The sequence below is a fragment of the Drosophila elegans genome, unplaced genomic scaffold (genome assembly GCF_018152505.1).
Source record: "Drosophila elegans isolate 14027-0461.03 unplaced genomic scaffold, ASM1815250v1 contig_520, whole genome shotgun sequence".
Lineage (NCBI taxonomy): Eukaryota > Metazoa > Arthropoda > Insecta > Diptera > Drosophilidae > Drosophila > Drosophila elegans.
This window is the reverse complement of record NW_024545903.1, coordinates 4,269,621-4,286,199: the sequence shown is the minus strand read 5'-3', so window position 1 is coordinate 4,286,199 and position 16,579 is coordinate 4,269,621. Positions and strand designations below refer to the sequence as shown.

The window sequence follows — 16,579 nt, the reverse complement described above, 5'->3', positions numbered from 1 at the left end:
CTTGCGTATCGCACGTTGTTTACCATGTGTCAGACACCAATCACCAGGAACGGATATCGAGCCTCAGTCAGTCAGTCAGTCAGTCAGTCAAGTGCCAGCCATTGAAGCCAACGATTCCGGATTTCGAATTCCGGATTGGCGTTCGCAGCTGTCAGAGCGGAATTCGCAATAGAAGTCAGCGCCATGAAGCTGCCGCTCGGACTGTCAAAATCCGTACTTTTCACGGGACTATGTGTCGCCTTAATGTCAGCAGCCCTCTCGAACGGTATTTACATGGAATTTTTTAACCACCCAACCACTTAACCAACCAAATCCTAACCTAACCCACTGAGTGGCGCTGAGTGCTCGCTTAGCGGGTCGTTTTCCGTTTAACTTAATTAGCTGTTTTATTGCGAAATTGCCGTTCTACGACTCATAACTCAACGAAAATTTAGCGAGAAAAATCAGGTGAATTTGAAATGTTCTTGGCACTCATTTTCCCTCATTTTTCTCGACATGGACATAGACCCTCATTTGATTCACAGAACTGTGTGCCTTTCGTTCTATTCTTACACTTCTGTTCGGCTTTGCTCGCTTCATTTCGTTCTATTTTGTTGAGTTCAGCTGTCGACGTCACTCGCCTGTGACCGCATTCAAATTTATTGATTGCCTCACAAAAGATGATACAAATCATTTTTTCAGAGATCTCCAAGTGCCCCCAACTACGAGCTATTCCAGCCACAGTGGAATGGGAGGTGTTAAAAGCCAAACCTTGGAGGGCAGCGAACTGAGGCTCAGGCTCAATGGTTATTTTTACAATTGAAACTTCATACTTCTGGAAAAGCCCTCATCCCTCAAAAAGTTGCTTTTCAAAGACACATAAATTTAAAAAAATTATTTAATTGTCAGCGAGATACATCACTGAAAAGTTTTTTCTCATTTTGACCTTAACATAAAATCTTCTTTTGTTATTTCTATTCGATAATCTTAAAAAAAAATAATTTTAAATAGTTTTGCCAGTTGGCAAATATTGTCACTTGTATTACTCACATAAAATTTATTTGTATGACTAATTGCATAAATCCCAAATTCGAATGACGTTTAATAAGAGTAAATATCAAATAGTTTAAATTTTGTTTGGCAAATGTTACATTGATTTATATATCAGAATTAGAATTATTTGAATATTTTCCCCGATTTGAGCCCATTGTGACTGTTCAGCCGAGGTGATACAATGTTCTATCATTCAAATACCGCGAACCGCATCGAAGCGTGCCAAGAACAATCCCCGCGGTTAAACTTTTATGCAGAACTCATAATGCAGAATCGCAACAGAATTAGAAACAGAAATATAAATAGAACTGTGTTCGCCGTAAGAGCTAAGGATTTCGATCCACACCATCTCAATGCCTTTTGACGGCTACCATTGTCGAGGGTCGGCCAAAAAGTCTCGTGTCATCAATCCGTTTACACATCTCGGGCCGATAGTGGCCACTAGTGGGGCCATTGACGTCATTGTTATTACACAAAAGGCTGATTCAAATATAGAATGTGCTTCGTATACGCATATAGCCGGCGATACATGTCGAGGACGTTGTCGTGCCACTTGGCAAATAGACAGAAAGTCTGCTGCCAGAATTCTCACTTTAATTCAATTAATTATTGTGTTTTTATAGACGCTAATGTTTGTTGTTATTGCATCCACTGCTGGGGGGTGGATATTAATAAATTCTAAGAAAAGCACAGCGACAACACGATCATGACGATGATCATCAAAATCAAATATAAATTCGAAAGCAACGAAACGAAAACGAAAGGCAACGTCATGACCTCGTTCAATCCTCTATTATACTTATATCGTGTATTTTGCAGCGCTCGATTGCTATGCGTGCACCTATTTGGATGGGTACAGTGATACCTCCTGCCTAAACAACGCCAGTGCAGTCAGAGTAATAAACTGTACCATGAAATACTGTTTCACGATGCGCGTCGAACTTAAGGTAAGTGCGAGTAATCTGTAACTAGGTAGGGTAAATGATATACATTATATATGAACCTCGTGACAAAAGATATAATAGCCAATAAATCTACCAAGGTAATATTTCCATATTTCGTTAAACAAAAAATTAAAGAAAACTAGTATGTCCTTGAAGGCATATATCTCAAAAAGTTCAAATACTTCGTTTTTAGTTTGTTATATAAGAAAAGTATACAAAATTATAGGCAACGATTTTATAAAAATTTCAAATTATTATCCACACAGAGATCTATGGCAAGGAATCTCAAAATTTGCATTCATAGTTTTGAAATAAAAATATTTATTTGTATTGTGATTAAAAATTTAACAAGTTTTCTGCCCTTTGGTAGAGTAAAAAGCACTGAGAAAAAGTACACACTTTTCTCCTACCATGTGGGTGGGAATTTAGTGGAAGTCGGAAAAACTTCTCCCTGGTCGTAAAACGCCCGTGGAACGTGCCACAAATGTTTCCAAGCGCCGACGAACGGGAATTGCGGAGCGTTTAACTCTTCACGTACGCAGACAGAGTATACTCCGAAATCGAGCTGCCGCAGCGCAGCTGTTGCGGCAACAAAGTAACACATGGAATGCCCGATTTTTATGCATCGCTCAACTTTGTTTGGCTAAATGTTGCCACAGCTAAAGTTTCGCCCCTTTCTGAAATTAGCAACTCTCACGTAAAGGACAAGCAAAAAAATAAAAACAGAATGATATGGAACCATTAAATCCTGCCAGCACTCTACTTCGACTAATTGAATCCAGAGCTGCAGTTTCAGCCGGCACACGCGGCGTATGAGCAATGCGAGCTTTAACACTTTAATGACTGAAAAGAGCTAAAAGTGGTGATTTTAATTTTTAATGGCAACGTTGGTTTTTCAGATCCTTAACTCTACAAATTATAACCAAAACAAATCCAACGCTTCAAAAGCAGGATAAAATATTGATACTAGACTTATGTAAACGGCTTTCAAATTTTATTTTTTTAGCTAAGTTTTATTTATCTTTTCAAGAAAGTAAGAGTTTCTGAATTTTGTTTCTGTAAAATGTTAGCAATCCTCGTTTATACATAAAACAAAAAACTTATCCCAAGAGGATATATCCTTTTTTTTTTTGAGTGTGAAGCAATCAAATGCAGACGGCTGATGAAGCACCATTCCTTGATTATTCCCGTGGTATTGGCGAAGCTTGTCTGGCTTTAATTTAACCAGTAAGCAGCTCAAATCAAAAGACCCACGAAGTAGGAGAGAAAGTAGGCGTAAAAAAAGCACAAGGAACGAAAACAAAGTGCATAAAAAATCCATTACCATAATTTAATGGAAAGCCAGAAAGGCGTATAAAGAGCGCCACATACAGAGACACCCATCGAGTTCACATAGCCCGGGTCCCATGCCGTGGCTAGAAGGCTTAGGCCAGCTTACACCCCCACAAAGTCAACTTTGTCGTCTCTTTTTCGCCCCTCCATTAGCTTTAATACAACCAGATGAGGTTTCAAAATTTCCAAGTGCCTCATTAGACGGGCCGAACTCACTGATTGAATTTTGGGGGATCAAAGACGCCGTCGGCCAGCTCAGGGCTTGGATTGAAACTTATGTTATTCGAATTGCCGGCAAACTGCAATGCAATTAAAACTTTATCCACATCCACCATGTGTCCCTTGCGTGAACTTTGTTTACGCGTTCGCTCCGGGGCCATAGATTGCTTCGATGCCGCATAGCTGCAGTCCCCCTTTTGGGGTTCTGGGGCTTTAATTACTTTGCCCGCTGAAACGAGGGCAAATGCAAATTCGATTCGCAGATACGAAACGCAAATAAGCCCTTGTGGACGAGTGTGATGATTGGTGTGGATGCGAGTATCATTAATCAGTCGCGCAGATATTTGTAATGTGAATTCCCCATTTCCATTTCCATTTCTATTTCTATTTCCATTTTAGCGCAACTCGAGCAAGGTGATGTCCTTTCTGCGCGACTGCCAGGACAAACCGGTGGTAAGTGAGCGCAGTATAATTTCCATATAAAAGCACATGTAAATTTTCTTTTAATATAATACATTTAACGATTTCCATGGTAAATATACTATTTCAAAAGTTTTGAAATCAAAGATATGCAAATTTTATATCAACTTTTGTTTGCATTCTATCAAGATAATCATACTAGGGAAATTCTCTTTAATACAGATGCTTTATGGAAACATACCAGATGACACGTCTCGCACTTACTACTCATCCTGCCAGCAGAACCGCTGCAATGGGCACAATGGACGGGTTAAGAACTCAACGAATGGAACTGGAGGCGGTGGAATTCACAATGCCATAGTTCCAGGAAAAAATGCTGGCCAAAGGGTGTTTCCCTGGCCATGGTCAGTACTTTTTTTGCCTGTCCTCAGAGTTTGGCAAATGCATTTAACACATGCCACGAACTTGGCATAAGCGAAGAAAGCTCTACATATCCCGCCATATCAAGCATTTTAAAATGCCTTGCAAATAAATTGTCTGGCTTTCATTAAATGACACTTCTCAAACCAATACATATTCTTTGTGGATTTATAATTAGTTGTTATGTTTTGCTAGTTTAAGATAGCCAACATTCCAATGGGAAACCTTTAGCGATATCCAATTACATGGCTATTAAGTCCCAACACACAAGCTAATTGCTGCGGTTGGGTGCTGATTATGATGCTTTGACAAACTTATGCGTGACTGTGATCAAGGATGCAGGATACCGGGAGGCTCGCCATGAAACCACAACCTTAATGGAAGCGACCGCCAGGCTTTTAGGCAATCATCATTGGATCAAAGGTCGCCGGCACTTCCGGCATGTCCACGCGCTCAAGAACGAATATGAATTCCAGCTAATGGCACTCTATGTTGACGCTAATTGCGTGAATCTAATGGATTCGCTGACATCTTTACGCAATGAAACATGAAAACATGAAAAACTCAAGTGCAAATTGGTCTGAGCAAATGTAATTCGTTTCAGGGTTGGGCCAAATGCAGGCCAGTTAGAGATGTATTCTTGGCCTCTGAATCCGGTTATAAATTGGGTAAACAATCAGCTCATCTGTTTGCTCTGCCTCATTTGAGTTGCACCAAATAAATCTGAGAACTTTTCGGGTCCTTGACTTTTTGTGTACACATTTGAATTTGTGTTTGCCCAGCTCCACGCATTAAAGTTGCCATGTGTAACGCCCGCCAGTTTCCAGTTTCGTTTGACACGATTTCGGCGCTGGCGCTTTGCTTTTGGCCAACACGACGGCAAAAAGCAAACAACAAACAAACAGCCGCGCCAACAACAAGGACAACAGTAAAGTTGGCCACCCACACTGTCATGACAAAGGGCCGAACACGCCCCCTCCGCGTTTCCTGTTTAATTTCATTCCGGCCAAAATGGCCGAGTGCTCGGACATGTGGTCCGAAAAAGTGGACAGAGCACGGGTTTCAAAATTCATTATGTTTGAATGTTAACAAAGTTACACTTTTAAGTGGGTTGGTGACAACTATGAAGTAGGATAACTGGGGGAAACTATAAATTTAAATATGTAATATACACTTCAGTAATTAAAAAGCAAATAAGTTAAATCCATTTACACATTAAAGTACTTTTTCAAAAAACAAACATTTAATATATTTAATGAAAATACTAGTACTATAAGTTATCTAACTTTATCCTAAAATGTATTTTTTCCTAAGGTGTTACAAAGGTCATTTAATACTTAGTTGTGTATTTCCTGAATAAGTTATGTAATAATCAAAAATTGAACAGAATCACTTTAAAAAAAGTTTTCCTCTTCAGAGTGTAAATTAATTGTACGGGACAAAAAGATAAAGCAAAACATAAAGCATTTATTAAATAAACAATCACGCATCCAATTGTAAAAACATGAAAGATAAACAAACTTTTTTCATTACAAGATGACAAATTCTTGTGCACAAAGTTCAGAGCAGTTCCTAATTAAAACGTTTTCGGTCACGTGAATCAAGTTGTACAAACAATTATTTGTAATTTTTAAATTAAGACAGCAGCGGAATGCAAACATCTAGGTGGCGAGCATGAAAAGGGAATGAGCGTACTTAAGAAATGCCTGAATTTCAGGGCAGGAAGTAATTTTCACTCGACAAATATTGACTTGATCCCAATAACAAGACAGTGCCAAGAAATAAGTTGAAAGCATTCCTCCAGAGTTGAGGTGCTCTGCTGCCCGTGAAATGTGGGTGTCGAGAATGGGCGTTGGAAGATGTTCACTTGACAGTGGCCACCGCAGCGGACCATAAACAACGAAGACACTCAAAAATGGGCAGCGTTTGCGGTTCACTTTTCCTCATTCTTATTTGCAGTTTTCCAGGTCCCACAGATAGCTGTGGAATTTTACATTTCCCATCTGCACTTGGCGAAAAACCATTCTATCATAAATATTTCAGTTATTTAATTCTTGCCGGTTTACAAATTAATTCGAATACTTTGTTGTGAACCAGACCAATTATACAAATATCAATTAAATCAAAATAGAGAACAATAAAATAATTTTGTAAATTAAAAAAAAAAAAAGAATATGAAATCAAATAGTAAATCCCAGCATTTTGTTCTCAAGTTTAATATTTTTGGCTTTGATTTTCTTCAACATTTTATTTGATTGCATTTGAAATGTTTAATTTAATTTTGGGCTTAAACGTGATGCGTTAAAGACACTTACGGTTTACATCCAGTACTTTACATATTCATTTAAATATTTCCTTTACATATGAAGAACAAATTTTTGGATTCAATTTATTTATTTATTTTTACCATCCCCTTTTTGGAGCAGTGAAGGAATGCCCATTCAGGTAGATTTATTTATCACTGTGTAAACTGTAAAAAAGGTGTGCTCACTGCTGAAATTGTAAATTCTCTCGCCGCGAAATGGGGACGCCACAAAATGTGGACAGTTCTCGTGGGATGGGGTCACATTTCTGAGTCAGCGGGATGTCTGCGCTTGATGTTCTGTGGGTGTGCTTTGGGGTTGGGGAATTGCAAATAGTTGAGTCGCCCGATTGTGATTCCTTGGTCTGGTTATGGCCAATCGCCATTTAACAATGACTGGGTCCCCAGCCCGATGATTCCATCAGTGCGTTGAACTTTTCCGTCTGGACAGCGAGTCTGGTCGACTCTTTTCCCGCTGCGGGAATTGGAAATATAATAATGGCACAAAGCGAGCGATATGCGTGCCGGAAACTATGCAGCCCTTGTCTGCAATTGCCAATGCATTTGTGATTGTCTGGGCACCTTGCCCGATGCGGGGGATACTGTCCTATAAACCCGACAGTTTATTCCTCCCGAAAAGGAAGAAAGCGGGCACACTTCACATTCATGATAAGTAGTCACCGGTACACGTTCGTATCTATAGATATGCCTCATCAAATAAAACTGAGCATGTGTTATAAAATTCATTTTGACAAAATCCCCGCAATAATAATACAGATAAAAAAAATTAATATTCGACAAAAACAACAGCAAAATAAGATAAAATGGGCGAAGGCGGAACAGGCAAAAGTGAAAGTCACTTGATTTATGCCTTCTCGGGAATCTTGGAGCGAGGTGGGCGCCGAATAAACCTGAGAAAGTGGAACACTTTTGGGAAAGTGGGCGTGGTAGCTGCCAAGAGGCACGTCCGCGTCTCCTTGGCTTTTTGCACGATTTTTTGGATAGAATTGCTACAGTTGTTTTCTTTGTGGGTTACCAATGAATAAAATATGAGTATACTCTAGTGGCTGTGCCACGTTTTTGCGCTTTTCTTTGATAAATGGAGATTATATTCAAGTAATTAAAATTAAATAAATATAGGGCACAATTAAAAATTGCGGTCAGAATAAGTACGAAGAAATATGTATCTTTGGAAAAGTTAAACATGTTCAACAGAATGGTTTGTCTTTTGCGGAAAATCCTTTGCTGCCTATTTTAAATAATTTGGTATATTGAATCATAAAAGCCATGACTTGAATAAAATCACTTCTTATTGCTTTGAATATATGTTTTTTTTTTAAGTTTGTCCTTAATCAATGAATATATTTTCCTACCTTTTGTCAGGAAGTATAGGTGAAACAATTTTTTTTTCCACAAAAAAAAAAAACTGCATTTATTTACATTTCATTTCTATAGTTGTTATAATACCTACGGCTTACAAAAACTCTATAACTTGAATTTGAGAAAACCAATAAAAAGTTTTCTAAAAAATCACGTGATTGGTTTATTCCCCAGACCTTACGGACAACTATTTTTTAAAAACTAGCCCAATTTATCAATTTATTGAAAAGTTTGATGTGTGAAGGATGCTTATAAAAATGGATTGCTATCCATGGTCCAACTTATCTTCTGCGTTCCGTTTGCGGACTCTTTGTAAATGCTGTAAAAATAATTGCTTCGCTCACCGATCTTTACAGAAATGATTATTGATGAGCACTTTGGCCTATTTTATCAAAATCAAAGCAGACGCGACAACGTCACCGTCGCCCGCCAATGAAGCGTGAAATGCGGCCCGACATCGCGGGCAAAGCGCCAGCACACATTAAATCTTGCGAAAGTCTAACCCGCCCAGCCACAAAATACCGCCTAGCACACCTTTGGACGGACTATAGATAGGTGGATAGATTTTTTTTTTTGGCAAGTGCCGAGGAACCGATGACGTCAAACGGCGGCAGTTGGCAGACTTTTCGACCAGACCAATTTTTGGCCAACCTTTCAATCTGTTTTCATATCGTTTTTAAGGCACGCGTAGGTGGCTCTCGTCTCCAGGAAATCCCCGTGAATCACCCGGGTGACTGGATTTACTCTTGAGCCGTGTCAAGGGGATTGTGTAAACAGAAAAGTCGCCAAGGAATTCGACGGCGAAATGCCTGGAATGCCAAAATATTGATGGAAGCCAAGTCGAAAGGCTTTTAGCGTCGCGTGCCAATCGGTTAAGATCCGTTAATGTACATCGGAATATCGGTATATATAGTGAGTGAGTGGGCTGTGTGCGAGTGTAATTCCATAGCTGACAGCGGGCGGCATTATCATCTAAAGGCGACAACAAAGATCTCCCGCTGAATGACCAGACACATTTATTTGTTTACACAGCTCGGTTGCCGTAGCGCTGCCGTTGCCGTTGCCTCATCTTGACAATCAATTAATTTCCGAGCATTTCCCGTCACCCCGGGAAAACTCCTGGCGTCGACAAAGAGAAAGTGGCGTCGCTGGTGATAATTGTTTTTAATGAAAATTGCTAAGGATTTAATAAGGAAGGCACAACAAATGGATTTTAAAATCCATTTCAATTATGCCATACGTTTTTCATCATTTTGAGTGGTCACTACCACAACGATGACGTCAAAGATTGCAACACAGGGCAAGTCGAATGCATTTTGTCTATATACTCGTGTATATATATACCTGATTTTTATCATCTTTGTCTGCGCTTAAGGTTCACTGGCACTCTGCTCAGTCAGCCGACCACGAAAATAGTTTTCCATATTTAAATGAGCTTTAGCAAATAATAGAGAACTGCTGAATTCACTTCGCTTGTGTTTTTTGTGTAATTGTAATTTCATTATGGACTCAAGCTAATTAAAATTTGGCAAACATGATTCCAAGCCAATAAATCGGCCGCAATTATAACTAAAATCCAGCCTCAGCAAACTATTTTGCCAACGCGCCCACACAACCGAAATTTCAGCAGCCTGTCGACAAATTTGCATTTTCGCGAATGAAAATTCACAATACGAACAATAAATACTGAAAAAGGAGGCTAACCAATTTGTTCGCTTGCGGCTGGCGAAAGTGACAACGGAAAAACAAGCGGGGTGAAATGGGTGCTTTTTACAAATGAGTTTCCGTATTTCATTGAATGCATATGCAGTTGCATTCCTGCTATAAATACATTAAACTTGTTCTTTTTCTCGTTTTCACTTTCAGCCAGTGCTCAGTGCTCAAAACTGAGTCAATGCGATGCGTGGGAGGAAGTGCAGCTGCAGTGGCAGATTTTTAATGACCCGTCAGCGCCAAAAATAAAATGCAAACATGTCGGCCAGCCAAATAAACGCGTCAATTGAAATAGAAATGATGGCGAAAGTGACTATCTAAATTTGCGTGGGCCGATGGCCAAATGCAAGGAGTCAATGCGCTCATTAAGCAAACTATTCCCCGCAGAAAAAGCGAAAGCCAAAATCAATCATGGGAATGCCAGCGGAAAGAGTTGACAGTCGGACCAAAACACAATGGATTCGGAAGTTCAGGGTCCTTTCACTCCGAAGGTGAGTTAGTGAACCCACAAAGCACAAAAACCGAAAACCAAACTCAGCAAAAACAAGATTAAACGACCTTGGGGATTTGCCAATATTTTTGTGAATTTGTCAACATTCAGGCAGATATAGATGCGAGATACTGATGAAGGAACTGAAGCGAAAGTCAAACTATTGCACAGAAATAACAGAATGATTGTTATTATTTATTGTTAATAAATGCAATAAACAGTCTTAGACTGTCAAAGTATATAAAAGTTGGCATAGAAATCAGACAAGGTCACGCCTCACCCTGTTTTCAAATTTCTCCTTGCTTTCGAATATGTTAAACGAAGATGTGTCTTTTTAAAAATGCTCTTGAATGTACTATTTCAATTGGATCGAAGGATATGTATTCAGTTATATTTTATTTGTGTTTGGCAAAGACAGATGCTCACGTTCCAACATAACTTTTATGGGACTCGTGACATTTCCTACGAGTTCTTCAGAAGTTTTTTAGTCTCATTTTTTCATCGCCATTCCGGCATTGAACAAAAATGAGCAGTTCAATGAGGGAAAGTGCAATTTCTTCTTTTACTTCCCTCCTAGGTGAATGCAATTTGCCAATAAGACCTAAAGGCCTGAGCCTCTTTGAGCTGCTTACAGATGGGAGAAACTGTACAAAAGTGCAGCAATAAATTGCGCAGGAACGCTGCTGTGTTCAAGTCTATTGCTCAATTCAATTAAGTGGGCCGAGGGCCTGGGCCTGACTTTTATGCCGGCAAACTTGGTTTTCCGGACTCTAAAAGCCCCTTGTCGGTTGCAGTTAAAACTCATCCAACACTTTCGTCGCTAAATGCGTTATTTTGAATTCAATAAACTTTTTGCCGTCTAAAAGTATGCAACACTGGGCGGAACTTAAACTGGCATCCTGAAAAAAAAGGGTTTCCGCATATACTGACCAATATATTGCAATAGAAAGTACTCGATAGCATCGCACTTTCACCTATCGAAAACTTGGTAGGCGACAGACTGTCAGAATCGATGGCACATTCCTCGAACAGCAGATGTGGCGAGTCATTCTTTCAAAAATTGTCGCAGCGAGCAGAGCTCTTGAAAAGTAATAAAAAATAAAAATTAAATTCCTCTCATTGAGTCGTTGTGTTCCGTGTCGAGCAGAGTACTTGATTTTTGCAACCAGCACGCGCGTGTGCCGTTCTCGTTTAGATCCAGATACCAACCAAGTCCAGGCCCGGGTCCACCAAAGCACACAGTACAGCAGTCCCACACCACTTCACTGTTCACTGTTCACTGCCCACTGTTCACTGTCCACCAATTGCAAATCCGTACGAGAAGCTAAACAAGATGGTCACCGACTCGCAGGACACCGTGCCACCCAAGACCAGCACCAGCAAGGAGGTGCAGTGCCAGGAAACCGGCTGCGATGAGCCGCAGGAGGAGCCGACTGCTCCAGCCCCAGTGCCAGTGACCACCCCGAAAAGCAGCCGTGTGGGCATCTTCAACGCCGAGGACTTCTTGTCCCGTGCCCAGATGAACGACAAGATCAACAACATCCTTCGCTCGCCCACCAAGGCGCCCAACGGGGTGCGCCAGCGCTCCGTCTACACCAACAACAGCCCGTCGCCGGTGAGAAGAGTTGCCCTGCCATTTTCAATAAATTTTCACCTAGAATTAGCATTGTCATTGCTGAAGTGACAGATGAGGACTGAAAATATAGTCCTCACCTGTCACTTTTTGACACATCCAAATTATTTTGGCAAAAATGTATGCGAAAATATGTAGCTGTATTCAAGGACACAGCGGAGTAAGCCAAATTCTCAAAAATACTTATCGTTTGCTTTAGTGCAATTAAGTTGTGGCCACGCCTGTCATAGCTCTATAACAGTACCGCTATAAACTTTAACATTAATTTTCTGAAAGGAAGGAAACAGGCAGGTTGCCCTAGAGGCAACAACCCTAACACCCCTGTTAGGGTTATCCCTAAGTAGAAGTATTAGAAAGAAAGAAAGACAGAAGGAAAGAAATATAACTTTATATCGAGTTGGCGTCACGCTAAACAATAAAATGCTACATCTTCACAATGCTCCGAAACATTTATCTATTTAAAAGCTAATATGATATATAATATATAATGAACACTGGTAGATCATTTTAATACAAATTTTTAAAATTGAATGTTAAGGATCGTTCTATGCGGCTTAACGTAAGCTCTAGGAGTTCAGCCTAAAATTCTAAGTACAAAACTAACTATTAGAATTATCTGCAGATCATCCTTACATCCTTTCCTCTCCTAACCCTTAGCAACCCACCATGCGCCTTGTGCCTTCGATGAGCGGCCAGCTGGGCTCCCGTATGAGCAGCTTGTCGCTAAGTGCCGGCAGCGTGAGCGGCGTGAGGCGGGGCCTGGAGCGAGGATTGGAGCGTGGCAGCAGCAGCAGCCTGGGAAACAGCGCCAGCGTGGGCACCAGCACCGCCGTCCTGGCCAAGGAGTGCTCCAGCCAGACGAGCACCAGTGCCCGCCCCTTTATGCACCTGGGCGTTCATCCGTCCTCGCACTCGCCATTCGGCACCATTCCCCAGGTGGCTTCTGGCTTCGAGGCCGTGGGCATGGAGCTGGATGCCGGCAACATCACGCGCAGCGGCAAGAGTCTGACAGGACGCTACAACTCCAGCTTTGGCTATGATGCTGAAGGAGCCTATTGTGTGGTGGGTGCCCTTCTTTCATTACCTGCCATCTAAATTCTTAAAGTAAATTCCAATTGCTCAGCCACAGGCGCACCACACCCAGCAGTTCCCGTCGCCAATGCCGCCGCCACCATACGCCCTGGGTCGCGTCAGCTCGCGCACCTTCGAGTTCGACAACAACACACCGCCGCCGTGCCCCGGATCAGGACCCATTGCCATGACCAACGGCACCATCCAGCTGCGCCTGCGCGAAGGTGTTCGGTGGGTGGAGTGGAAAGCTACAATAAGTCACTATAAAACAAATAAAACGAATAAAACAAATCCCTTACAGCATTGACATGACCCTGGACAAGGCTGTGCGCGTGCTCAACCAGCGCAGCATGGTGGCCGTCGCTTTGTCGCGCAACTGCAGCAACTCGGCCCTCATCCATCCCAATGGACGCGTTCTGCAAAGCGGCTCCAAGGTGGAGATCGTCACCTTTGATGGAATGAAGGCCAATAACTTTGTGTAAGTTTCGCTTGGTAAACTTTTTACGCAGGAAGTTTTTAAGAGTCGTTTTAGTAATTCATTTGGATATCGATATTATATTCGTAAGTATCGATATTCAAATCAATTATTACATTTTTGTTACAATTACATCACTAGTTTTTTTCCAATTTTAAAACCTCTGTTCATAAGCTTTTCCGGTTTTAAATCATAAACCAGAATTTTGGGACACTGATGTTTTCAGGTTTTTAACCTCTATTAGCTAGTTTGAGAATAAAAAAATTCGACACAAAATCAAAAACTGAAATTTCCCGATTTCAATTATTTTTGTTCTTAGTAAATTTGTATGTTTTTTTATAAATGGTTGTAATATAGAAACATTTATAAAAACATTCCAATAGGCAGATTGCTGTGCAATCGAGCAATGAATAAAAGCCCAACTAAAGTCCTCTTTACTCTTTACAGTCGCTATGCCAAAATGTGGTACAAGGGCGTCAGCTTCACCAGCGAGTCCTGCGCTCTCATCTATTTGGTGGACACAGCTGGCACGCGCACCACCACGGACACCTTTACCGACCTGACAAAGGACTACACCCTGGCTGTGTTCTACGAGTGAGTATATCCCGCCCAAGACCAGATTGCCAAAATCGATTCGCCGAGCTCCTCTTTCTAATCAACGCTCCGCAGCGACTCTCGTCACGGTCCGTCCTTTATGGCGGATGCCTACGAGGTAATCGCCAACTCCACCTACAACTGCGCCGAGGACGGCAGCGAGGTGTACGATATCAACGGATTCCGCATCACACAGGCGGCCGACGGCCTGGTGAAGGTCACTCGCCAGCACAACAAGTGCCTGATTCGCACCAGTCCCAGCAACGGATCGGCCACCCTGACCACGCCCGGCATTCACTGCACGGCTTCGCTGGGAAAGACTTCGCACCTGTTCGTCCGGTGAGTCAGCCACTGCCCTTTGCATCGCAATTTGTTTCTTCCAATCAGGCACTTAAGCAAAGATTCCCCTTTGATCATAGGACTAATCAAAAACAAACATATTAATATATATTTGTTTAATTTAACATTGATTGTGTCTTATGAACTTTATGAAGGGCTTGACTAAACGCCCACAAACCGCAAAATTCAGTAAAAACAATTTAGATGTATCTATCAACAAACCAAACAAATTTTAAAGTCGAATAATTATGTAAGAAGCTATTAAAATAGCATAATCAGTGTTGTAATTGCAAGCAGTCCGATTTAGGTTCAGATCAAGTATTTTTTCTACAACAGATGACGCTTTCGGTTTTATGGTGTTAGAATAGTTGACTCCATCTATTGGAGGCATGTAAATTTTGTTGTTGATTAAACAAAACAAAGGTGCTCTAATAAAAGAGGAACTAGACTTACTTTTTTTACAAGTAAAATAGTGTGGGATGGCGAGAAGGGAATAAGTCTGTCTGTTTTTCAGCAAACTAGTCAAACCCTTTTGTTTGCAACTTTCTCCAGGACCTTATTTTCATTGAGAGCAATATATTAGCAAGTATGTTATGTTTGTAAATAAAGGTTTTTTTTATCCGTTCTTTCCTTCTTACTAACAACTCATTGTTCTCCCCATTACCTTGCAGTCGTAATGAGAAACGCATGCACTTCGACGGATCCTGTTTCATTGTACGCAACGCCGGTCACTCGGCTGGATTCAATGAGAACAACCTGCTGATTGTCTACTAAGTGCAGCTCGCCACATGGGAAGTGCCCGGCATGGGGTGGTCCGCCCACCTACCGCCACCCCACCGGGCACCCAAAACCGGACCCGTCTCACACACACACAAACACCACAGACACACACAAACAACGACTCGAGCGTCGATATTGACAACACCGACACCCATCCAAAAAATCCAAGATCGGGGGCCTCGACGTGGAGAGGGATCTGATCATTTGAGAAAACAGAACCGAGGCTACGGTCAACCAAAAAAAAAAAATGATAAAAATGATAATCGTAAGACTGCAATTAGAAAAAGACAGCTCGAAAAAAGTGCGCGAGCAACGAAAACTGTCAATTCATGGAGGGCATGTTCTTCGCCGCCATGGGTTACTCTTCGATTGCTCGACGTAGGCGCAACGCAACCACTAAGGAATTAGTTTTTAGACCTCGTCATAATCTCTCTACCCCTCGATATCTTTATTTTTTATACGCTAAAACTGTTTCGTACAGGCCAGAAAGTTGGGAAGCTCAAACCCATACCTACTGCCTGAAACGCCGGCCAAGACAATGGGATTTCGATCAGGGCCAGCGTTTGGTGTTAAAAATAAAAGAATCTATTCGTTTCGCGTTTCACTTTATTTTCGGCTTCTTCAATCTGTCAAAATTACGTTACGAATTTCAAAATATTTTATTAATATGCAACATTCATGAAGATAAAATTTCTAAAGGAAAAAAAAATTAAGAGTTGCAAAATTTCCACAAAAAAGTATTGAAATTATGTACATCAAAATTGTAACTCTAAATGGTGAGTTTAACAACGAATAGGCAGCACCGCGGCTGATTTCCGGACGAATTATTTGGCATTATGTTCGGACCACGAAACGCCAGTGTAATTTCAGTTAGTTCTAAGTTATCAGTTAAGATTAGTTTACCCAGTTGATGCAATCCAAGCATGTTCATCCTCACCAATTTACCCACAACGTACACGACCCAATAATAAGCACACGTTGAAAGTAAAATGAACAGTCCTCAGTCAACAGAAAAGCGTGTGCTAAATTTCAAAGTGTAGGTAGTAGGTACAGTCTGGTTAGGTACGCACTACCCACCCTATATAAACTGACACATTCGCACACACAACTCATTCATTTAAGGACAGCAGCAAGGTGGGAAATTGCTACTACAACGAAATACTATTTTTAATTAGCTTACACTCGTCTATGAAAAGACAGCCGTCTTTGACAACTAAGTTAACACACAAGCACATAACACACTATCACACTATCACACATGCGAATACCCCTCCGAAAAAGTGATGGAGGGGGAAAAAGTGTAACACCACTCAATTAAACGTGTCTAGCCTTACGACAATCTCCAAAACCCCAAAATTAACTGCCATGTAAATCGAAATTTATGTGTACAAAAATCGATTTATATAAGTAATAAATGAAAATCCAAAATAAAGTA

The 16,579-nt window shown here is 41.1% G+C and overlaps 3 protein-coding genes across 4 annotated transcripts in view; 2 read left to right on the top strand and 1 right to left on the bottom strand.

Annotated features, from left to right (window-relative positions):
* LOC108145442 overlaps positions 1-16,579 on the bottom strand; it is a 37,078-nt gene that overhangs the window by 19,992 nt on the left and 507 nt on the right. The gene's annotated exons all lie outside the window — the stretch shown is intronic.
* On the top strand, positions 77-4,517 carry LOC108145444. Its single transcript, XM_017270874.2, has 4 exons — positions 77-265; positions 1,852-1,979; positions 3,927-3,980; positions 4,170-4,517. Exons 1-4 carry the CDS (start codon positions 184-186, stop codon positions 4,419-4,421), a joined length of 516 nt encoding a protein of 171 aa, XP_017126363.1. The 5' UTR covers positions 77-183; the 3' UTR covers positions 4,422-4,517.
* On the top strand, positions 11,298-16,576 carry LOC108145443. 2 transcript variants are annotated; one of them, XM_017270873.2, is made up of 7 exons: positions 11,298-11,867; positions 12,543-12,947; positions 13,015-13,187; positions 13,258-13,434; positions 13,879-14,025; positions 14,101-14,364; positions 15,036-16,576. In XM_017270873.2, the coding sequence occupies exons 1-7, from the start codon at positions 11,586-11,588 to the stop codon at positions 15,136-15,138; spliced, it is 1,551 nt and encodes a 516-aa protein (XP_017126362.1). In that variant the 5' UTR covers positions 11,298-11,585; the 3' UTR covers positions 15,139-16,576. The 2 variants fall into 2 exon arrangements, with proteins under 2 accessions (XP_017126362.1, XP_017126361.1); XM_017270872.2 differs by having other exon boundaries at positions 11,299-11,867; positions 13,009-13,187.

Bases quoted from the DNA above. Each gene is read 5' to 3' on its own strand.
- LOC108145443 (XM_017270872.2), top strand. From the start codon at position 11,586: ATGGTCACCGACTCGCAGGACACCGTGCCACCCAAGACCAGCACCAGC. The intron at 14,026-14,100 runs GTGAGTATATCC...AACGCTCCGCAG, and splicing joins ACCCTGGCTGTGTTCTACGA to CGACTCTCGTCACGGTCCGT. The intron at 14,365-15,035 runs GTGAGTCAGCCA...ATTACCTTGCAG, and splicing joins ACTTCGCACCTGTTCGTCCG to TCGTAATGAGAAACGCATGC.
- LOC108145444 (XM_017270874.2), top strand. From the start codon at position 184: ATGAAGCTGCCGCTCGGACTGTCAAAATCCGTACTTTTCACGGGACTA. The intron at 266-1,851 runs GTATTTACATGG...TGTATTTTGCAG, and splicing joins GTCAGCAGCCCTCTCGAACG to CGCTCGATTGCTATGCGTGC. The intron at 3,981-4,169 runs GTAAGTGAGCGC...TCTTTAATACAG, and splicing joins ACTGCCAGGACAAACCGGTG to ATGCTTTATGGAAACATACC.